Source organism: Cetorhinus maximus, chromosome 8, assembly GCF_964194155.1.
Source record: "Cetorhinus maximus chromosome 8, sCetMax3.hap1.1, whole genome shotgun sequence".
Classification (NCBI taxonomy): domain Eukaryota; kingdom Metazoa; phylum Chordata; class Chondrichthyes; order Lamniformes; family Cetorhinidae; genus Cetorhinus; species Cetorhinus maximus.
In genome coordinates, this window is record NC_135886.1 from 60,983,100 (window position 1) to 61,007,443 (window position 24,344).

Consider the following 24,344-nt stretch of genomic DNA (forward strand, 5'->3'; position numbering starts at 1 on the left):
CAACTTTGAACAAAGTGTTGCATCTTTTGTTATTTTGTCCCCAAGGAGAGAGAGAGAGCACTGGGGAACATGGTGCTAGCTCTGTATGAGTGTAAACTTCTTTGCTCCTACTTGTCTGATAGCGTTGGTGAATCCACTCCTTAGTCACTATCATATGAGAGTGTTTATTCTACAGCTTTCCAAAGGCCAAGAGATGAGGTAAAAGATAGGATGGGAGTGTTGGTTAAATGCTGGGTTTACCACTTTGCCAGAGTTTTCACTTACCTACCTGCAGCAGTGAGATGGATTTATGGGACTGAGATTCAGCACAGAGTGTGAAGCAAATATTTGGATATAATTTTGCTACAGTTCCCCACATGATGAATGACCCCATGGTGCAGTGAGCAATTTATTCAAATATACCATTTCAGTCACTTGATCCTATAACAGTGTTGGCTAATCCCCACTTGCTCCTGCCTCACTGTTTATCCCTGAAACTCGCAGCAGTTCAGGATATGTTTGATTCAAATATATTTATTTATTTTTGTTAAATTCATGTCAGTCTATTTGAATTTTGTCCAACCATGTACAATATGTAGAAACAAACTGAGAATTGAATCAAAATCAAATGGTGTTAAACTGTCAGTATAGTACTCATCAATGTTCTGTTTGATTAAAATCTCAGCCGGCTTCAAGTCTCTTGGCTTTGCTACTTGCTAAAATGGCATATACAGTTTTTCTGTTGCCTTTAATTAAATCCCATTTCTGGCCTGGATTAAATGGTGTTAAAGTTCCAGGCTGTTCGCTGATGATTGCAGTGTTCATTTCAATTTGGGACTCCTCACATACTGAAGCAGCCCATGCCCATATGCAGCAAAACCTGGATAACATTCAGACTTGGCTGTGTTGTGGTGCAAGAGGCCACACAAGTCAGTGAGTTCCAGTGAGCAAAGTTTTATTCAAACATTCGTTAGGAAGAGATCATCCTGCTTGCCTTGCCCAGGATCTCTCAGTAATACAAAGTCTGTGTCACAATTTTATAGTCTTTGATTTTCACACAACAAACATTGTGTACTACAACTCCCAGCCGCCAGTATTGCCCTGTCACATACATCATCTAACCTAACTGGTTTAACAGATGTTCTTTGTTACCTCAGCATTTGACCTCAGAAGTGTTTGGGCCCCCTGTCTGTTTCCTTATCTCCCTAACACCCTGCTTGCACAGGTTGCGCAGGCCATTAAGTCCTATAGCTTGTGATTTTAGTTATGTTCCCACAAAACTGGCACATGAATGTGTTGGCTATATTTCCCATCATGCCTAGAACGAACTCTCATAACTACATTTGTCAATTCTAAAACTATTGATTCACACCCAAATTAATTACGCCACTTCAGTTGATAAGTGTGACAGGTAACATTCACACTACCCAAGTGCCTGGTAATGACCGTCTCCAACAAAGGAGACTCAAACTAACTCTTCTTGATGTTCAACAACACGAACATCATGGAATCCTCCAATATCAATATCCAGGGCGGGGAGGTGGGGGGGTCATCATTAAGCAGCCACATAAATGCCATGGCTGCAAGAGCAGGTCAGAGGCTGGAAATTCCGCGGCGAGAAACTCACGTCCTGACTCCCCAAAGCCTGTCCACCATCTACAAAGCACAAGCCAGGAGTCTGCTGGAATAGTCTCCATTTGCCTGGATGAAAGAAGCTCAACACCAACCATAACAAAGAAGTCTGCTTGATCAGCACCCCATTCACCAGCTTGAACATTCTCTCCCTCCACCACCAGTGCATAGTGACAGCAGTGCACAGTGACAGCAGTACACAGTGACAGCAGTACACAGTGATAGCAGTGCACAGTGACAGGAGTACACAGTGACAGCAGTGCACAGTGACAGGAGTGCACAGTGACAGCAGTGCACAGTGATAGCAGTGCACAGTGACAGCAGTACACAGTGACAGCAGTGCATAGTGACAGCAGTGCACAGTGACAGGAGTACACAGTGACAGCAGTGCACAGTGACAGCAGTGCACAGTAACAGGAGTACACAGTGACAGCAGTGCACAGTGACAGCAGTGCACAGTGACAGGAGTACACAGTGACAGGAGTACACAGTGACAGCAGTGCACAGTGAGAGCAGTGCACAGTGACAGCAGTGTACAGTGACAGCAGTGCACAGTGACAGCAGTGCACAGTCACAGCAGTACACAGTGTCAGCAGTGCACAGTGACAGCAGTGTACAGTGACAGCAGTGCACAGAGAAAGCAGTACACAGTGACAGCAATGAATAGTGAAAGCAGTGCACAGAGACAGCAGTACACAGTGACAGCAGTGCATAGTGACAGCAGTGCACAGAGACAGCTGTGCATAGTGACAGCAGTGAATAGTAACAGCAGTACACAGTGCCAGAAGTGCACAGTGACAGCAGTGCATAGTGACAGCAGTGCACATTGACAGCAGGGCACAGTGACAGCAGTACACAGTGCCAGCAGTGCACAGAGAAAGCAGTACACAGAGAAAGCAGTACACAGAGACAGCAGTGCATAGTGACAGCAGTGCACAGAGATAGCAGTACACAGTGCCAGCAGTGCACAGAGACAGCAGTGCATAGTGACAGCAGTGCACAGTGACAGCAGTGCACAGTGACAGCAGTGCATAGTGACAGCAGTGAATAGTGACAGCAGTGCACAGAGACAGCAGTGCATAGTGACAGCTGTGCATAGTGACAGCAGTGCACAGTGGCAGTAGTGCACAGTGACAGCAGTGCATAGTGACAGCAGTGCACAGTGCCAGCAGTGCACAGTGACAGCAGTGCACAGTGCCAGCAGTACACAGTGCCAGCAGTGCACAGTTACAGCAGTGCACAGTGACAGCAGTGCACAGTGCCAGCAGTACACAGTGCCAGCAGTGCACAGTTACAGCAGTGCACAGTGACAGCAGTACACAGTGACAGCAGTGCACAGTGACAGCAGTACACAGTGACAGCAGTACACAGTGACAGCAGTACACAGTGACAGCAGTGCACAGTGACAGCAGTGCACAGTGACAGCAGTACACAGTGCCAGCAGTGCACAGTTACAGCAGTGCACAGTGACAGCAGTACACAGTCACAGCAGTGCACAGTGACAGCAGTACACAGTGACAGCCATGCACAGTGACAGCAGTGCACAGTGACAGGAGTACACAGTTACAGCAGTGCACAGTGACAGCAGTACACAGTGACAGCAGTACACAGTGACAGCAGTGCATAGTGACAGCACTGCATAGTGACAGCAGTGCACAGTGCCAGCAGTGCACAGTGCCAGCAGTGCACAGTGACAGCAGTGCACAGTGACAGCAGTACACAGTGACAGCAGTGCATAGTGACAGCAGTGCATAGTGACAGCACTGCATAGTGACAGCAGTGCACAGTGCCAGCAGTGCACAGTGCCAGCAGTGCACAGTGCCAGCAGTGCACAGTGACAGCAGTACACAGTGACAGCACTGCATAGTGACAGCAGTGCATAGTGACAGCAGTGCACAGTGACAGCAGTGCACAGTGACAGCAGTGCACAGTGCCAGCAGTGCACAGTGACAGCAGTGCACAGTGACAGCAGTGCACAGTGCCAGCAGTACACAGTGCCAGCAGTGCACAGTTACAGCAGTGCACAGTGACAGCAGTACACAGTCACAGCAGTGCACAGTGACAGCAGTACACAGTGACAGCCGTGCACAGTGACAGCAGTGCACAGTGACAGGAGTACACAGTTACAGCAGTGCACAGTGACAGCAGTGCACAGTGACAGCAGTACACAGTGACAGCAGTACACAGTGACAGCAGTGCATAGTGACAGCACTGCATAGTGACAGCAGTGCACAGTGCCAGCAGTGCACAGTGCCAGCAGTGCACAGTGACAGCAGTGCACAGTGACAGCAGTACACAGTGACAGCAGTGCATAGTGACAGCACTGCATAGTGCCAGCAGTGCACAGTGCCAGCAGTGCACAGTGCCAGCAGTGCACAGTGCCAGCAGTGCACAGTGACAGCAGTACACAGTGACAGCAGTGCACAGTGACAGCACTGCACAGTGACAGCACTGCATAGTGACAGCAGTGCACAGTGACAGCAGTGCACAGTGACAGCAGTACACAGTGCCAGCAGTGCACAGTGCCAGCAGTGCACAGTGACAGCAGTGCACAGTGACAGCAGTGCACAGTGCCAGCAGTACACAGTGACAGCAGTGCATAGTGACAGCAGTGCATAGTGACAGCACTGCATAGTGACAGCAGTGCACAGTGACAGCACTGCATAGTGACAGCAGTGCACAGTGACAGCAGTACACAGTGACTGCAGTGCACAGTGACAGCAGTGCACAGTGACAGCAGTGCACAGTGACTGCAGTGCACAGTGACAGCAGTGTACAGTGACAGCAGTGCACAGTGACAGCAGTGCACAGTGACAGCAGTGTGTACCATAAACAAGATGCACTGCAGCAACTTACCATGCTTCTTTAGCAAAGCCTCTCAAATCAATGATCTCGACCACCTTGAAAGACAAGGGTATCAAATGCATGGGAACGCCATCACCTGCAAGTTCCTCTCCAATAAGGCACCATCCTTACTTGGAACTATATCAATGTGGCTTCATTGTTGCTGAGTCAAAATCCTGGAACTCCCTTTCCAACAGCACATTCCCATCACCACCTTCTCAAGGGCAAGTAAGGATGGATAATAAATTACATCCTGCCAGCTCTGGCCGTATCCTGAGAATGGATAAACAAAATGTGTGTATGAAGCCTCCGCTTCAGTGCATCAATGCCCTCTGCTTGCAGCACTCCATGTGGCAGTGAGTTCCACATTCTCACCTCCTCCTGCATAAAGAGGAAAATGAAGCTATTATTTCTGAGAGACTAGAGGCTGATCCTGCCTCTACTGATTTTCACTGTTTGACACCATCGGTGTGGAACAGTGTCAAACCTACAGATCAGGAAACTGTTAAAATCAACCAGAAGTGTATTCACCAACTTTTCATTTATGTTGGAAACCTAGCTGATAGAATTAAACACAGGTGCAGGGAAGCTGGTTGGGGCAACATGAGATTATTTTAATCAGCGACTATCTGAAAATTAAAGGAATCTAAGGCTGGTTTCAGAAATGTGCTCTGTCACTTGGAGCCTCATACACTGGGAGTTCACCACATTCACCCACCAAGACTCCGCCCACATTGAGCCCTAAAACTCCACCCACGTTCACCCACTGAGACCCCACCCCCATTCTCCCCAACCATGATACTCCACTCCTATATTCTCCCCAATTCCTGGAGACTTTTCCCAAAGTGTCCCCTTCCCGGAGACTCCACCCAGTGTCCCCACAACTCCTCTCACAATGTCCCCATTCCCAAAACACCATCCATTGTGTTCCAGAGGCCCTGCTAATAGTGGCCCTGTCCCTGGGACTGCACCCACAGTCTCCCTCACACTGCTCTTGAGACCACCAGATCAATTCCCACAGTTCTCTTGCAGCAAGCTAGTAGATTTCCATCTGGATTTGAAGCCATGTCCTGGCCTGGCCTCTCACCCACTGCACCACCTAGCACCCCACTTTTATAAAGTCATTTTTGGATCTTGGGCATCACTGACAAGAATTGGCCGTTCCTAGTCACCCTGACCTTGTGGCTTGCTACAGTACTTCAGAGAATCATGAAGAGCCCATCATGTTGCTATGGGGCTAGATTCACATCATGGCCAGGCCAGCCGATGCCAACAGGTTTCCTTCCCTTTTGTGAACCCATCAGTTTCTTCCAGCAATTCAACTTTTACCTTTTTTAAAACTGAATTCAAATACGCAAGCTGCTATGTTGGAACTTGAACTCATGCTCTGTGGATTTTTAGTACTGAGGACTGTGACATCATCTGGACCTCACAACCTAGCTAAAGTGAAGCTGCTGCACTAGTTAGGGGTTAAAATTGGGAGTTTTTCTGTCCCGGTCTGTTTTCACTGACTCACTGGGTGAACTAGTAAGGTGCAGCATCCCAGAACGAAGAAACAGTAAAAACTGGGAAATAAGAATATTGGTCTTAGCTGGTCTTGTATAGCTTAAAATGGAACAGCAGTAAAACTGGGAAATAAGACTGCTGGTCTGAACTGTTTTTCCCTTCTGGGATGTGGGAACCAGGAGGGTTTAGCATTGAGAGCAAAGCTTCCTGAAGGGGCCAGCTCTTTAAAAATCTACATTTTTTTTGTGTGTGTGTTTTTTGCAGGAATTACCACTGTGCTAACCATGACAACACTCAGCACTATCTCCAGGAAAGCATTGCCCAAGGTCTCCTATATCACTGCCATGGACCTCTTCGTCTCCGTCTGTTTCATCTTTGTCTTCGCTGCGCTCATGGAGTATGCCACTCTCAACTACCTTGTAGGGACCAAGAGACCCAACCCCACAAAACGCAAACTTAAATCTGTACGTTTCTAATGACCTGCCGTCTGATTTGTTCACCAAACAGCGTTTTGTTCCCAAATAATTTCTATGGGCAGGTGGATTGATAGATCTAAACATGAAGAACATAAACCAATTGTAAGTGACCGAGTTGGCTTTGGTTAGCTTGGGGCTGGAAGATTCTGTGACTTTTAACAGACAATTTTCTAGCCAGCACACATGCGCACATATACATGTTGGCACCAGGGCCCACGAGAGCAGGTTGCAAATGATGCCAAACACCAGGGCCTGGGGCTTCCGGGCCTGTTCTCTATGTTGTAAATGGAGTTTCTTGCCGTCCAGGCTGAGCAGCCAGAACTGCAGACATTGTCAGACTGGCTTAAAAATAATGATCTGTCAGGCTAAGAGTTCCGATTTTTAAAAAATATGGTCTGTCAGTGCCAGTGTCAATTTCACTGAGTTGCTGAGTTGATTCTTACCTTCGGGCAGATTCGTAGTTCCTATTTTTTTTGAAAAACCCACCAGAAAATCACAAAGCTGCCCGAAGATCAGCAGCAGCAAAGTAACTGTCAGGAGAGTGCTTGCTTGAAAAATGGTAAGTCAAATCCCTGTAATTTTAGAATCAATAGGTTGGTGTGTGTGTGGTGTGTGTGTGTGTGTGTGTGTGTGGTGTGTGTGTGTGCATGGGTGTGTGTGTGTGGTGTGTGTGTGTGTGTGTGGTAGGGTGGGTGTGTGTGTGTGTGGTGTGTGTGTGTGTGTGTGGTAGGGTGTGTGTGTGTGTGTGTGTGGTGTGTGTGTGCGTGTGGTAGGGTGGGTGGGTGTGTGTGTGGTGTGTGTGTGGTAGGGTGGGTGGGTGTGTGTGTGTGGTGTGTGTGTGTGGTGGGTGTGTGTGTGTGTGTGGTGTGTGTGTATGGTGGGTGTGTGTGTGTGGGTGTGTGTGTGTGGTGTGTGTGTGGTGGGGTGGGTTGGTGTGTGTGTGAGTGGTGTGTGTGTGTGTGTGTGTGTGGTGGGTGTGTGTGTGTGTGTGTGGTGTGGGATGTGTGTGTGGTGTGTGTGTGTGGTGTGTGTGTGGTGGGTGTGTGTGTGTGTATGTGGTGGGTGTGGGTGTGTGGGGATGGGTATTGGGGGGGTTTGAAGGGGGTGTGATAGGTTGGGGAGAGATTCAGGAGGTTGGGGGGAGTTAGAGATGGGTTGCAGGGAGGTTGGAGTGGAGGTTGGAGGGGGCATTGGGGGAAGGTTGGAGGGGAATTTGGAGGGTAATTTAGCTACAGAGTTGAACTGCTTTTTTAAATGTACGGATTTCTTGGTTGCTACTTTCCTAACGTCAGTTAGTTGCTCTGTGATGAATTACCCTGAGAGAATCAGAATTGGTCTTCTAGTTTCACCATTTTTACAGTTTCTCTGCCTACTGCATGCAGGTGTAATGAAGAAAGACAACACCTACATTTATACAGCACCTTTCACAATGTCCCAAATCACATTACATCCAATTAAGTACTTTGAGTTGTAGACACTAGTGTGATGTAGGCAATGTTATGAAATGGTGGACCAGGCTTGAGGGGCTGAATGGTCCATCTCCTGCTTCTAATGCCTCATTATTCTAGATGAGATGAGTTAGGTTGGATGGCCTTTGTCATCCATAATTATGTTGTGAACAGAGGGTGGAATTATGGCTGGAGTTCTGTTTATTTTGTTGTTAATGAAAGTATACTGTGAGCGGGATTTGTGAGGTGAGATTTCCAGGACAGGAGTGTGTAATGGGCTCATAGTCAATCGGTAACCTGTTTTACACTGCATATGATTCTCAAGAGTCTTTTCCATTGACTTCAATCTTGTCCTTTTGTCTCCTTCCTTATTATCCCGCTCTATCTTGATGTTTTTTCTGAGTATTTTTAAGGCATTGAAGTATCATGATAAATATGTGTTGCATAATAGTTATTAAAAAAATTTTGTAGTGAGAAGCAGCCATCAGCAGAGTGTCAAGACTTGCTGATCAAGAGAACACAGCTATAATTGTGAACCATTCAGTCTTTGTGCTCTGGCCTCTTAAAAGTTGTGTTGCACAGAGACACCTAAGGAGTCCAATGCTTCTTCCTGACAGTGAAGACCTATGTTGTTCACTCAGTCTACTTTGTTGCTCAGGAGTCATTTGATCTTTCTACCATGTGAGAAGACTGATTTGATAGAAACCAGTTACATCCTTTGTATGAAATGTTTATATTTAATAATATCATGCACCCAGACAGAAAAAAAGTCTTCTACTACTTCTACAGAATGGAAAAGATCTTGTGCAGTTTATCTGGGTTACAAATATTGAATCTTTGCACCATATGGACACAGTGACAGTAAATTCATATTTGGGGGCATGTTCAGCACATGTTAATGAGAGCTGAGGCAGTCACCAAAATCAATGTTATCATCTGAACAGTGTTATAAATAACTAATGGGATATTTTCCCGTCAAATTAGCAACATTGCACAATGCTGTTAAAGTAAAATTTGTCCTTTCTCGTGTATTTAATAGTCACAGTGGGATAACCTATAAGGCGCATGCAAACTAATACTGCATTATATCGTTGCTGCTCTGAATATTAATGACCCATGCTGCATAGATATCAGATGATAGTTGTAACCAGATGCCAACAATGGGCGTTATAATTTTACTAGGACCTTTCTGTTATTGTTAGGTGAATTGATTGGTGAACCTTGAAAGGGGAAAAATTATTATGCATGATTGAGTGGGGGGGGGGTGGGGGCGTGGGGGTGGGGGGTTAAAGTGAGGGGAAATAATAAGGGGCTCAGAAACAGGAGAAGCACCAGGGCCCATGATTTCTCTCCCTGGCCCTGGTTGACACACACACAGACGCACATGTACACACATACACACACACACACACACACATCACAGGGCTAGTGTAGTGATTTTCCAACCATTGCTTCCCATATGATTCCTCGTGATAAACAGTTGGCTGCAGGTACTGTACCCTTTCGGAATGCTCAGGGAGATTGCTTGTGAACGCAGCACAGTGTTACAGGGAGGTAAACTGTACCTACCCATGGTGGGGGAGGGATGCTGTGACAAACTTAACGCCAGACTTGTACCAGTTACCTCTTTATTTTTGATGGAACAGCACTAGAACTGTTAGTTGATGCAGCTGGAACGTGCCAGCCTCAGGAAAGGTATGAAAGGCGAATGGAATTGGGTCTTCTCTCCCTGCATTACACAAAGAGGCTGTCATTTCTGTGCTGGTTGATTGATTTTTACTTTAAAATAGCCAATCTGTCCCAATTTTAAGGTCATACTTAAATAAGGAAATAAAGAAATAAATATGCAGTAATTAATTATAAAATAATTTGAAATTAAGCTAAATTCCACTTGCAAACACTAATCCAGACCTGACTGTGTTTATTTAGCTTCAGAATAAATTATTGCTAAACAATAAATAAAGATTTGCAATGACCGCACAGTCAGTATGTTGTCACAGCAGTGTATGGGTATGTGTGTGGACAGCAAGGCTGTCCCAGGTTTACCTCATTGACAGGAAACCTCTCTACCTTGAATCACTCCAAAGTTGTTGCTGTGTGAGTTACAGACATTCAGACACATAAGGAGAAGGAGGAGGATCATCTCAATAATTCTCAGTCACGCTTTAGGAGAAAGCACAAGTTCAGGAAGGGGAGGGTGTTACAGTCAGGGTAAGAGGAATCTAGACAAGATGGAGAAGGATTTCCCACAACCACAATCCTATCTCACTGGTAGACTGCACTTGCTACCTGTGAGAATAAGAGTAAAAATCACAGGAAATATGGCCTGAATGATAATCATGGCACTGTGAGGCAGTCCAAGGGATAAGGGAGCAGAATTAAAACAGAAAGGCTACAGTCATAGGGGATTCGATAATTAGCATGAATTGCTAATGAATTTGGTCTATCATGCATGTGCCCACTCTTTGGTAGGTAATATCCAATTAGTCCTACATCCCTGACTCTTTCCCAAGAGCTTTGTGAAATGTTTCCCTTCAAGTGTTTATCCAGTTCCATTCTGAAAGCTACCTATTGAATCACCTTCCACCATCCTTTCAGATAGCACATTTCACATCACAAGTCACTGTGGAAGAAAGAAAACGCTCCTCATTCACACCCCACCCCACCACCCCACCCACCCCCATACCCCCACCCCATCCCCCACCCCCCATACCCCCATCCCACCCCCCCATCCCTCATACCCTCACCCCATCCCCCCATACCCCACCCCCCCATACCCCCACCCCACCCCACATCCCCACCCCAACTCACCACCCCACCACCCCACCCCACCACCCCACCACCCCACACCCCCACTCCACACCCCCACCCCACCACCCCACACCACCACACCCCACATCCCCACCCCAACTCACCACCCCACCACCCCACCCCACCACCCCACACCCCCACTCCACATCCCCACCCCACCACACCACCCCACCACCCCACCCCACAATTCCCCTCCTCCCACATTAGACTGCCATCGCCCCTTTATCAGCCGGGTTGAAAGGCTTGCAGTCCTCCAGTCCTCTTATGCTGCTCCCTTTCGCCTTTCTCTTCTTTGTGGGATATGGGCATTACTAGCAAGATCAGCATTCATTGCCTATCCCTAATTACCCCTGAAAGTTGTAAGCAGCCCTCTTGAATGGCTACAGAATGTGTAATGATTCTTATCTGACTTTTTCAACACAGCTTGATACAACTGAGTGGTTTTCTAGGCCAATTCAGAGAGAGCTTAAGGGTCAACCACATTGCTGTGAGTCTGGAGTCACATGTAGGCTAGGCTGGATAAGGATGGCAGATTTCCTTCCCTAAAGGACATTAATGAACCAAGTGGGTTTTTAATAACAATTTGGTAGTTTCATGGCCATTATTAGTGCTGTAGTGACACTATTGGTGTTAGCCATTGCTCCTCTGTGTCAACACCCACTCCAGGACTTGAGCACAAAAATCCAGTCTGCCACTCTGCTGCAGTACTGCAGGAGTACAGTATTAATGTATTATTCTTCTTGACTAGTGAAGACAAATAGAAAGCACATATTTAATTCCTCAGCTATACCCTCAGCCTCTACAAGATCTCCTGTTTGATCTCTAATTAGCCACAGCCTTTCTTTGACTACCCTATTCCTATTTATATGTTTGTAAAAGACTTTCATGTTACCTGCTAATTTATTTTCATACACTTTCTTTGCATCCCTGCTCCACCCCTATTTTTCCTTTCCCTTTTCAGTTCTCCTCTGTACTTTCTGTATTCATCTTGGTCCAGAAGGTTGCAGGTGTAAAGGAGAAGCCAGAGTCATTAGAAAGGAACTTAGAAAGGGAGGGGAAGATCATGTTGTGATCCATGTTAGGAATAATGACACAGGGAAGCGGAGGGAGGAAGTGCTGTTAACAGGGTATCAGAGATTAGAAACTGATAGGAATCAAAGGATTATTACCTGAGCTGCCTGATCATTGACTTGGAGATGGGAAGATGAGGAATGTGAATGTGTAACTGAAAGACGGGTGTGGGAAGGAAGGTTTAATTACATAGGGTTCTGGGACTGTACTGTACTAATGGGATTGGTTTCACGGTAACTGGACTGGGACAAGTGCCCCAGTGGAGAGCATAAATAGGGCACGGGTTAAGATTTTGAACTAAGAAGAATGGAGAGGAGGGATTTGTTGAAAATTACACAAACTTGAAGATGAAAGAAAAATGAGATGAGAGTAGTGGTCAGATAATGGTAAAGAAGTAGAGTAATATAAAAGTTCAGGGAATGGATACACTTGTAGAGATAAGTATGAAATGGCAGTTAAAATATAATTAAGTGCATGGAGCAATTAATGAAAAACAAAATAAATGGCATGGACTTGGAACCAAAACAGGAGAACTGGAGGCAATAATTCATAGTGAGGAGCCAGGTGTACTCATGAAACATGGTTACATAACGAACATGACAGGCAATTAAATATTGCAGGATATATTTCGAAAGGTTGGGAGAAGGGATGGCTGTGCTAATTAGAGACAACATCATGACAATAGAGAGAGGGGCTTAACTGACATTAAGATAGACACAGAAGCTACATGGAAAGAAATAAAGATAAGATAGGGTCCAAAACAGAAAATTAATCCTCCTGAGTGGAACTTTAATTATGATTAGGTTAATTTTGTGTAAAAATTATATTTCAAATGCAGAGTACACACCACATTAATGGAAAAGATACTGAAGGTAAAAAGAAATCTACAACAGGTACAGACACACGGGTTGGAATCGCCTGTGCCCGCTGGAGTCAGGTCTGCTCGGTGGCATGAGCGGACAATATGGCGAGAAGGCCAAAAATCTTTTTCACGAGGTTGTGAAACCAGTTTGCGATCGTCCGCTCAGCCCGTCAATGGCGGGCCGCGTTTCCCACCATCGGACGTAGGGAACCTCAATGTAATGCATCAGCACATCATTACAAGGCCAGCCCGCTGGACTCATCCCCCCCACCCACCCCCACTGGATCGTCCGCCCACTTCAATCATGCCAACGTGTTTCACAACAGCAATAAAAGGCTTGCACTTGTCGAGCTGCATTTTGAGGGGAACTCAGAGGTGAGCGCACAGTAATGTTGCGGAGCGCTCGCAAGGAACGCCTGTTGGACTTCAAGGTTGAGGCAACTTGGGGCAAGGGGCCAAAGGCTGCTCTGCAGTTGAGGTGAGTTTGCTGGTTGGGGTGGTGGCTGCAAAGGATGTCCTGTGGTTGGAGGTAGCACAAAAGCACGTGCGGGGTAGGGCGGGTCAGGGAAGCGGCCCTGCATTAGGGAAACCTAATAAAGTGACCATTCCTCTGCAGCTGAGACAGTGCAGACGCAGCCACATTGATATGATTGGAGTTGGACCTCCAGCTTATCTGCCCACTCAAGCAATGCAGAAGCATCAAAATGCCACCAAGTGCTCCAGAGCTTTTAACCATCACCCCAGACGCACCCCCCACCCCCCACCCCCACCCCACCACCTCCAGCACCGACTGAAACTAATGAGCATTTTAGCAGTTGGATGACTGCACATGTTGTACAATCTCCTTGCTAAAGCTGTCCATGGAGCAGTCACTGGTGGAGGTGCTCACAGCCCTTTGCAATGTCATCATCCCAGTTTGGACCAATCTCCCCCATGGTTCAAGCTAACAGTGCAGCCTTGCAGTGCGGGTTAGGAGAATGCCTGCACCTGAGCTGAGAGCACAGCATGCAGCCCAATGGGCAAAGCTGCCGCCAATTGGTCCGGTGGAGTTGGGTGGATGTGAGTGGGGTTTCGGGCAGCCATGAAGTGCGCTAATCTCTGGCCATCCAAGTGGTGGCAAGGGCTCTCTGGGATGTGTTAAGGGGCCTTCAGACTTAACCAAGAGAGGTTCTTAGTACACCCATGCTAACCCACGCGTCTCTCTATTTCATCCTGCAGGAGGAATACATCAGGATCATGGATCCTGGTGAACTAGCTGTATGCCTCATGGCGTACAGAAAGTGAACACAACAAAGAAGAGAGTGAATGAGGTGCCTAGCTGTGCAGATGGAGGAGCAGCAACCTCTGGAAGAAGTGATGGCTGGGGCTCCCACACACGCCACCGAAGAGCCACAGTGAGCCAATGCTGGAGGGCGCCTAACAACACCTAGGGTCTATAGATGCTGCCTTTCATTCCTGCAGATGACTGAGAACCAATGTCGCCGAAGACTGCGCATGTCTAGAGAACTGGTCGGTCACATCTGCCACCTGCTGCATGATTTAGCCCCACAGGGACATGGAGGGCATCCACTGCCAGTGGCCCTGAAAGTGACTGCGGCACTCAATTCTTATGACAGTGGCTCCTCCCAGGACTCCACAGGTGACCTGTGTGGGATCTCAAAAGCCTCCACCCACAAATGCATCCATGAGGTCACGGATGACATCTTTGCGAGGATACACAACTTTGTAAATTTCGCCCAGGACCAGGACAGCCAGGATGCAAGACGATTGTATTTGCCCAGATCTCAGGCTTCCCACAGGTGCAGGGTGCTAGTGACTGCACTCATGTGGCGCTCAGATCTCTGTCGCTACACACGGTGGACTACATTAGCCTTAAGGGCTTCCATTCGCTGAATGTCCAGCTGGTGTGTGACCATCAGGAACACATCTTGCAGGTGTGTGCACAGTTTCCAGGGAATGTGCACGACGCCTACATCCTCAGTCAGTCACAGATCCCTGATGCCTTCCAGGGTCCACAGAAGCTGCAGGGTTGGCTCCTCGGGGTCAAGGGCTACCCACAGAGGCCGTGGCTGATGACACCTGTGCAGCGGCTTCAGACTGCAGCAGAGCGACACTATAATGAGGCTCATGCTGCAGCTCACAACTTGGTGGAGCGGACCATCGGGATGCTGAAGATGAGGTTCCGGTGTCTTGACCGGTCTGGTGGAGCCCTGCAATACAGTCCGCAGAGGGTGTCACACATCGTCATCATCTGCTGCGTCCTTTATAATCTGGCGCTGTAATGAGGAGAGGGGCTGGCTGAGGAGGAGCTGGAAGAGCTAGAGGTCTCCTCTCATGAGGAGGACATCAACGGTGATGACAGGGATGAGGCCTTCGCACAGGCCAGATGAGGCAGGTGTGCTCCTGAGGCCCTCATAGCTGCTAGATTTGTGGAGGATGATGACGACATGCAGTGAGGAGACACCATAGATTCTCACATTGCATCAAGAACGTTTGACTCCAGTCTGGCTTATGGCAGCGCACATACCCTCTGTGAGAATGCTCCTGTCATGGAGACGCACTGGAGGCCCCAATAGTTGCTCGATTGCAGGAGGATGATGATGACATGCAGTGAGGACACTCCATAACTCTTCACATAGCCTCTGAAAATGTCTGACTCCTGTCTGGCCGAGGGCAGCTTGATTACGCTCCATGATCAGGGTGATTTCATAGAGACGCAGCCATGAAACTTTAAAAACTTTAATTGCTTGAGCACCACCCCAGAGACCCAATGACAAAATCCAGCCTGATCCTTTGTCCACCTTCAGCACCTGACCCCTTCAGGAGCACAACATCACTGGTTACAGATGTTGAAGATGGGGGCCAGCCCCACCTTAAATGTGCTGAGAGAAGCATATTATCTAAATGGTGAGAGATTGCAGAGCTGTGAGGTGCAGAGGGATCTGGGTGTCCGAATGCATGAATCACAAAAGGCTAGTATGCAGGTACAGCAAGTAATTAGGAAAGCTAATAGAATATTGCCATTTATTGCAAGGGGAATTGAATACAAAAATAGAGAGGTTATGCTCCAGTTGTACAGGGCACTAGTGAGACCACATTTGTAGCACTGTGTACAGTATTGGCCACCTCATTTAAGGAAGGATGTAAATGTGTTGGAAGTAGTTCAGAGAAGGTTTACCATACTAATACCCGGAATGGATAGGTTGTCTTATGAGGAAAGATTAGACAGGCTAGGCTTATATCTGCTGGAGTTTAGAAGAGTGAGAGACAACTTGATTGAAACATATAAGATCTTGAGGGGTCTTGACAGGGTGGATGTGGAGAGGATGTTTCCTGTTGTAGGAGAATCTAGAACTAAGGATCATTGTTTAAACATAAGGGGTGGCCCATTTAAAAGTGAGATGAGGTGAAATTTTCTCACTCAGAGGGTTGTGAGTCTTTGGAATTCTCTCCCTGAAAAGGTGGTGGAAGCAGTCTTTGAATATTTTTAGGCAGAGGTGGATAGATTCTTGGACAGCAAGGGGGTGATAGGTTATCGGGGATAGGCAGGATGCAGATTTGAGGTTACTATCAGATCCACCATGATCTTATTAAATGGTGGAGCTGGCTCAAGAGGCTGAAACGTCTACTCCTGCTCCTTGTTCATATGTTCTATGTTCGAGAGCACACAGAAAGAATGATGGAACTCTGTGGTGCCTGCCCACTACATTCTAGCAGCAATGACAAGCACCGCCAAGGTGCAGGCATCAGTAATGTCTCCAGGGAGTGTGAGGCTGGACCATCACTTTGGTCTGAAGGCTGCACAGGGCACAGGGAAGAGGCCCTGGACTGAGACACCTGCCCTTTATCTTGTGCAGAAAGGTTTCACATCCAAGTGACAAAAACACTGCTCATCGGGACAAGGAGCCATAGGCAGGGAGACATTCTTGGGAGTTTATTGGCAATAGCGAACATTATGTACAAGTGATTAACATCCGTGCCCAGACTGTGCAGCTAATTCTTCTTAACCCTCCCAACCCTGCCGCCATGTCTTGGTGCTCCCCGGACATCCACAGCAGAGGTGAAGGCAGCCTGCTGACTGTGATGTGACTATGACTATGTGACTGCTATATGACTGTGATGACCTTGACGAATGTCCTCTGGAGGGCTGATACCTGGAGGGCCCTGGCCTGCTTTCAGGGTCCTGCTGTGTCGCAGTGGCACCCTCTGGCCTCTAGCAGTCCTCTGAGTGCCGGACACCTGGGAAGTCTCTGCGTCTGCCTGCTGTGGATCAGACAGTGTGATGTGAGAGAGGGGGGAGAGGGAGAGGTGGGAGAGACAGAGTGGGGAGGGGGGGAGAGAGTGAGAGGGGAGGGGGGTGTAGAGAGAGAGGGGAAACCAGCTTATATTTCACCTCCTATTTTTACTTAGTTCTGTTGAAGGGTCATTCGGACTCAAAACGTTAACTGTGCTCCTATCCACAGATGCTGCCAGACCTGCTGAGTTTTTCCAGGTATTTTTGTTTTTGTTTTGGATTTCCAGCATCCGCAGTTTTTTGCTTTTATCTTAGTGTGATGTGCTGACTGAATTGTGACTCTGAGGCTACTCTAAAGCTTGGTCCCATTGAGACATGTGTCTCTGCAGTGGTGGAGGGTGTAGGTGGGCACTGTGGCGGGTTTTCAGCAAGGGTTTCAGCAGATTCCTCTTTTGAGCATCCCTCGAGGCTTGATTGGAGGCCATGGGTTGTAGACTCCATTGGCAGTTTCCCAGATGTGCCTGTGAAAGCAAGTAGAGATAATTAGTGCATGGCAGTGGCCTGTGAAGCAGGACACATCACTCACAGCATGGCTGTCTGATAGATGTTGCATTGCTGGATCCTCGCTTGGTAGAGCAGCGCCGACCTCACTGACAGCACAGGAATGGTCCAGATCCTCGCTAGCCAGATGGATGGCTCTGTTTTCAAAGTCCGTGAGGACCTTGATTTTAGGCATTGCTCCACCTGTCTGTGACCTCTCCCTGTTGTCGTGTGCTAGCTTATCCTGCATGAATAAAGATAGAGTGAGTGTAAGCAGGGTCCCTGCCAGGTCAGATGATCAGTATGCCTGGTATGTGTGAGTGATGAGTGGTACCATGGACAGGATGAAGATAACGAAGACATGTGTGAGACAGTGAATGGTGATGTCCCTTGACCTGGCAGTGAGTGAAGGCCCTATGGATGTGTGATGGGTTTGAGAGTGTGTGAGTTGAGAGTGATGAGAAGAGTGAATTACCCTGGCGGAATGGAGGAGATCATTCATCCTCTTGGGTGGGTGTCCTCTTTTGCAGGGCATTGGCGCTGACCACTGCTGCCACAGCCTCCTAAGCCTGATTAGTGAGGTTGCTGTCATCCTGCGGCCAGGGCTGGGGTAGAGGACATCCTGGCGGACCCCCACTGTGTCCAAAAGGTGCTCGAGGGATGGATATTTGAACCTGGGGCTGCAGCCTTCTTGCCTTTTAGGGACATGTCTTCTTTGCAGCAGTCCTGGGCTGGATGCACTGAGATGTGCACACGGCTGCACTTTAAATATGGCACCCGGCAGGATAAAGTGGCGAATTGATGGCATGGCGGGTGAACGAGAACCTGCCCGCCATAGAAACAGTGTGTTTCCTGGGAATGCATAATTCATGTGGCAGGTTTGGGATGATACAGTGTGAAAAGCCGCCATTGCGGCCAGCGGGTAAAATGTCATTTTGCCCACCCACTGCTGCATTTAGTGAAAATCTTGGATGATTCCACCCACGGTCATATTCCCAGGAGTTTTAACAGGCAACATCTGATGGAAGGAATGGTCCCCTGATCTATTTTTGAGTACATGCATGTGCAGATAATAGACACAGCAACACAAAACAGCCTGTGTACCTTGTAATCAGCCATTCGCAGCATTCTACAGATCACCTAAAAATGGAAGTGGAGGAAGAACTATGTAGGCAAATTCATTGAATGAGTAAAAAACATTAACTAATAATCATGGTAGATTTCAACTACATACAAAGAAACTGGCAAGAAGAGATTGGGAAAAGGGGAAAGGGGGATGGAATTACATTGTGTCCATTTTTTCATCAAGTATGTAAAAAGTCTAAGAAGAGAGGAAACGCTGCTGTATTTAGTAATGGGAAATAAGCAGAACAGGTAAGAAAAGTGAGCACAGGGAACATCTAGGCAATAGCGATCATAAGACTTACAATGAAGAGTGAAAAGGATATGAATAAGACAAAAACCGAAGTAATATATTGGACAAAGATGGAATGAGAATAGAACTGTGGAAGATGAACTGAAAAAACAAGCCAAAAAAGGGATAGAACAGCAGAGAGAAATATTGAAAACAGTGAGCAATAGGGTTCAGAAGAAATATGTTCTGACTAAAAAAACAAAAGCAAAATAACTAATAATAAATTACCATGGATGAATAAAGAGATAAGGGTAAAATTAAACTAGTGAGAAAGTATATACCAACTGCATGAACAATAAAAGTGAGGGTGACAAAAGGAAATCCCTAGCTGGAAAGAAATCAAAAATCAATTAGGGAAGCAGAGGAACTAGAACTTTAAATTATAAAGCAATATGAAAAGAAATAGTAAAGTTTTCTACAATGGTATGCCGGTAAATGACAAATTAAAAATAAAAATAACAATGGGATCGCTTAGGGAAAAACACTATAAACAAACAGCTAACACAGTGAAAATGGTAAAATTGTGGATCAACAATATTGCCTCAGTATTTACCAGGGAGACTTCTAGGGAGGACATGGTGTTAAATAATAAGAAAAGATGTAAAAACGTTGAAGGTAGAAATGGAGGAGGTAAATTAAACTTAGGCTTTATAAAATCCTGTATAGGTTGCCTCTTTGCATGTTAAAAGAGTTTCAGGCCAGTTAGCTGTTGGCTACATTGCTAGAGTGTGATGCAGAATAACGGCAATAGCGCAGATTCAATAGTACAGAGGTCTGCCTCCTTGCCATGTCCTAAGCTTGATCAGAGTGGTATTCCTCAAGCTATATGTAACCAATTGTCTCTCCCTCATGGAGAGAGTTGCCTATGGTTTCTCATGGGCTATGGCTAATTACCTGGCAAGAGGTAGCAGAGACGCTATTAAGTAGGTGTGGAAATACCTCAGAAAAGGATATTGTACCAAAAGCTGCCAGTCTGTTAATGTGATCCTTATATTTAAAAAAGGAGATAGAACAAGTTTAGTTAGAATTATTGACCAGTTAGATTATCATCAATGACAGGGGACATATCCTTATTTAAATGTGTAATAGAAATAAGATCTCTAAACTAAAAACATAGGGGAGAATAGTGAACTCAGGTTTCAAAAGGGAAGATCTTGCCTGACCAACCTTATTGACTTCTTTGAAGAACTAACAAAGAGTAGACAAAGTTAATGTCATAGATGTGATATACTTAGATTTTCAAAAGGCCTCCAATAAGATACCGCATATGGATTTTGTTCTCGGTGGGAGTATGCTCGTCTCAGATTTGAAAGATCTCAGGTTTAAATCCCATTCAAGAAATATGCGCACAAAATTCAGGCTGATGCTCCATTGACAGTGCTTGGATAGTGCTACACTGTCAGTGGCATTACTGAGGAAGTGTTGCACTATTGGATATGTTGTCTTTCGGATGAAACATTAAGCTGAGGCCCCACCTGCCCTTTCATGTAAAAGATCCCATGGCACTATTTAAAGAAGAGCAGAAGATTTCCCTGCAGTGTTCTGGCCAAGGCTTTGTTCCTATTTTATCTCCACTGTCCATTGAAGATAAATCCAGCTGAGTGCCTGAGCCTAGCTCAACATGATGGGTGTGAGCTATAACCAAGACAGGTTAATAAATCCCTTATTGTTCTTGGCTGTGAGAGAAACAAGTGTTAGGGCCCAGCACATTACTATTTTAGTCATCTTTCACCTCTATTGTGTGAGTACACTTTGCTTCAGAAGCTCAGCGTTTAAGTGTTACTATTTTCCATATCCTTCACAGTGTTCTGTTACTGTACTGAGAGTGGAAAATCTCCTGCTGCAGCTCAGGATAGAGTGGTTATGGCCATTTTTAGCTCCAAACTAGAGGCCTGAATCTGTTTCAAAATTGGTATTGGGCCTCATTATCTTTACTTGGTCAAGCTGAATGTTCCTATTGAGCACCTACCAGCTGCTTAATTCTTCGCTAAATGTTGGGCCACTTGCCTCACTGGCTCTGGTCTGGAGACAAGTACCCAATAGTGGGGGCCCAGATGAAAAAATAGTAAAAACTGGGAAATAAGAGCCCTGGTCCAAATATTTTTTTTCCTTCTGGGGAGGGGTATTGGTGGAGCAGCAACTGGGGGAGGGGAGGTTATCGTGAGTGCTGTGGAATCAGGGTGGCGGGGGTGAGGTTGCATTGCTAATCCTCTGGCTTCACAGCCACAACTCTTTTACCATTGACATTGCAGCAGTCTCTACAAAATCATGAGAGAAGCAGGCTCAGGATCCTGCTCCAACTCAAAGCCACCTAACTCTAGCAAAAGGACCAAAAAGAACCATTAGAACCATAGAACCATAGAAAAGTTACAGCACAGAAGGAGGCCATTCAGTCCATCTTGTTCATGCCATCCCGAGGACACTCAGGTGCACTTTCTAATCCCACCTTCCTGCACCCGGCCCATAGCCCTGCAGCTTACAGCACTTAAGGTGCAGATCCAGGTACTTTTTAAAACAGTTTAAAGTTTTTGCCTCTACAACCAACTTGGGCAGCAAGTTCCAGACACCCACTACCCTCTGGGTAAAAAAGTTCTTCCTCTTGTTCCCCCTACACCTTCTGCCACTTATCTTGAATCTATGCCCCCCTGGTTCTAGAATTCTCCACCAAGGGAAACAATTTTATCCTGTCCACTCTATCTATTCCCCTCATAATTTTGTACACCTCAATCAAGTCACCTCTCAGTCTTCTTTGTTCTAAGGAAAATAACCCCAACCTATCCAATCTCTCCTCGTAGCTACACTTTTCTAACCCTGGCAACATTCTTGTAAACCTCCTCTGCACTCTCTCCAGATCTATTACGTCCTTCCTTCCATTAGTCCCATTGTTTGCGCATATAAGGAATCTGACATCTGTCCCAGGTGGCTCTAAGGATGCCTGAAAGATAAGCCCAGCAAATTTAGCAGCAGCATGGCCATTGGTGCAGATTGAGCCTGGATCATCCCATTGCTAAATCAGTGATTAGTACTAATGTCAACTTGGCACAAAAACAGCAAATTCAGTCGCTGAAGTGTTTGATTGTGTACATCCATTTATCAGGCAGGATAAGGTGATGAAAGAATCAGAATCCACAGTAATGGGACATCTTGGGGATGTGATTCATTGACAATCCGCATTATCCAGTATCGACGACCTAAGCTTCAGGCTCTTGCTATTTGGCTTCCTGTGCTCTGAAACATCGATGTGACTGGAGCCCAACAATGGTTCAGTTTAATTGTGGAGTGTGTGCTCCAGTTGATCCCAGGGTTTGGGAAAGCAGTCTTGTTTCTGGTAGATCCCATTGAGAATGGGGAAATCTGCATTTTGGAGCAGAAAAAGATCAGGGCTCATCCACCAATCCAGCAATGAGCAAATGGTCTCCCATTTAACATTGTCTAGGAGAAAGAAGGTGACATTAAAATGCCAGCAAGTGCATTGTCTGTGGAATTCAATGGTTTGAAGAGGGGAGGGTTTCAATTTAACCAATTAAGACATATATTCCCCAGGGATATCAGCATGGGGTTAATCAGAGACCGTGAAAGGTGAATCAGAGACAGTCAGCATGGGGTTAATCAGAGAGAGTCAGCACAGGGTTAATCAGAGAGAGTCACCAAATGGTTAATCAGAGACAGTCAGCACGGGGTTAATCAGAGAGAGTTGGCACAGGGTTAATCAGGGAGAGTCACCAAAGGGTTAATCAGAGACAGTCAGCATGGGGTTAATCAGAGAGAATCAGCACAGGGTTAATCAGAGACAGTCAGCACGGGGTTAATCAGAGAGAATCAGCACAGGGTTAATCAGAGAGAGTCAGCACGGGGTTAATCAGAGAGAGTCAGCACAGGGTTAATCAGAGACAGTCAGCACAGGGTTAATCAGAGACAGACAGCACAGGGTTAATCAGAGACAGTCAGCATGGGGTTAATCAGAGACAGTCAGCATGTGATTAATCAGAGACAGTCAGCATGGGATTAATCAGCGAGAGTCAGCACAGGGTTAATCAGAGACAGTCAGCACCGGGTTAATCAGAGACAACACGGGGTTAATCAGAGACAGCACGGGGTTAATCAGAGAGAGTCAGCACAGGGTTAATCAGAGACAGTCAGCATGGGGTTAATCAGAGACAGCACAGGGTTAATCAGAGAGAGTCAGCATGGGGTTAATCAGAGACAGCATGGGGTTAATCAGAGACAGCACAGGGTTAATCAGAGACAGCACAGGGTAGCTTGACCTAACACTCCTCTCTCCTAACCCCTGCCTAAGTTGATCTTTTTTCTGATTTTTTTTCTCTAGGAGCCGTGTGAACCGGGCGCTGAACCCTGTTTCACCACCATCACCATGAACAACCTGGCACAGTGGCAGGAACCAGAGGACGAATTGGCTGACGAATGTCTGGAGGGGAAGAATTGCCGCTCCTTCTTCTGCTGCATCGAGGATTGTCAAACTGGCACCTGGCGCCGGGGGCGCATCCGCATCCACATCTCCAGGCTGGATGCCTACTCCCGGGTTTTCTTCCCCACTGCCTTTCTACTTTTCAATCTTGTTTATTGGATCTCGTACCTCTACCTGTGACCCATTGCCCCACTCTAAAGTAATGTTAGAATAAAAGATCTTCCGCTAAAGGTTTGACTCCATTGTTTTATCTCAATCCTTTCTTCAGAAAGCCAGATACACATATGAAGGAGAAAATGATAGATGGATGTTAACGTGAGATGAAGAAAAATGAAAGGAAGCTCCTGTGACGTATAAACACTGCAATTGGGGAGTTGGGCTGAATGGTCTCTTTCTGTGCTTTACACTCTCTGTAATTCTATGTGATGCCCTGGGTTGGGGTTAGAGATGGGCACTCGCCTTACCCTCCCCCTCCTCCCCCTGCCCTACATTGTCCAGCTAGATGGGCAGTGAGTGGTAAAGAGCTATTCAGCATCATCACCACCACGTTCTATTCTTTACCAGATACTCCATAAAAGGTCAACTACCAGCTGGGGATCACTGGATGATAAGCAGGAGCAGGAACGCATGCCTCCACCCACCTGCAGCAGTTCAGAACAAGATTTCTCCCCATCGCCAAAAATCACAATGATACTGAGGCCAAAATGTCAGATCAGCAAAGTCCGGCCATGGGATCCTCTGATCAACTGGTCTCAGTACCACACAGATCAGCAACAGTGCGCCTTTGGAGGAGTGAATACTGCTTCCTGATTGAGTGAGATCATGGGCTGCCTGTGATCCTATAGGTTTTCATTCAGAACCCCAAGAGCCTAAAATCCAGCTCAGAGAATTAGGAAAGGTTACACTGAGGTTATCCAGCAATACTCTCTGTTTACACACATCCCCTACACATCTGGGATAAGGGTAGACTGAGGAATAACAACATCCGGAATGGGTACTGGGAATAACAACATCCAGAGTGGGGACTGGGAATAACAAAATCCAGAGTGGGGATTAGGAATAACAACATCCAGAGTGGGGACTGGGAACAACAACATCCGG

General features: G+C 46.6%; 1 protein-coding gene across 2 annotated transcripts in view; it reads left to right on the top strand.

Annotated features, from left to right (window-relative positions):
* The window catches only part of LOC144683285 (gamma-aminobutyric acid receptor subunit gamma-4-like), a 354,953-nt gene extending 331,483 nt beyond the window's left edge, over positions 1–23,470 (top strand). The window contains exons 8-9 of one of the 2 annotated variants that reach the window (XM_078546230.1): positions 6,226–6,425; positions 23,145–23,470. In XM_078546230.1, the coding sequence (XP_078402356.1) occupies positions 6,226–6,425; positions 23,145–23,423 (479 nt within the window). In that variant the 3' untranslated portion in view covers positions 23,424–23,470. The remainder of the gene's footprint in view (positions 1–6,225; positions 6,426–23,144) is intronic. The other variant, XM_078546231.1, reaches the window with a different exon arrangement.
* Positions 23,471–24,344: the final 874 nt, after the last annotated feature.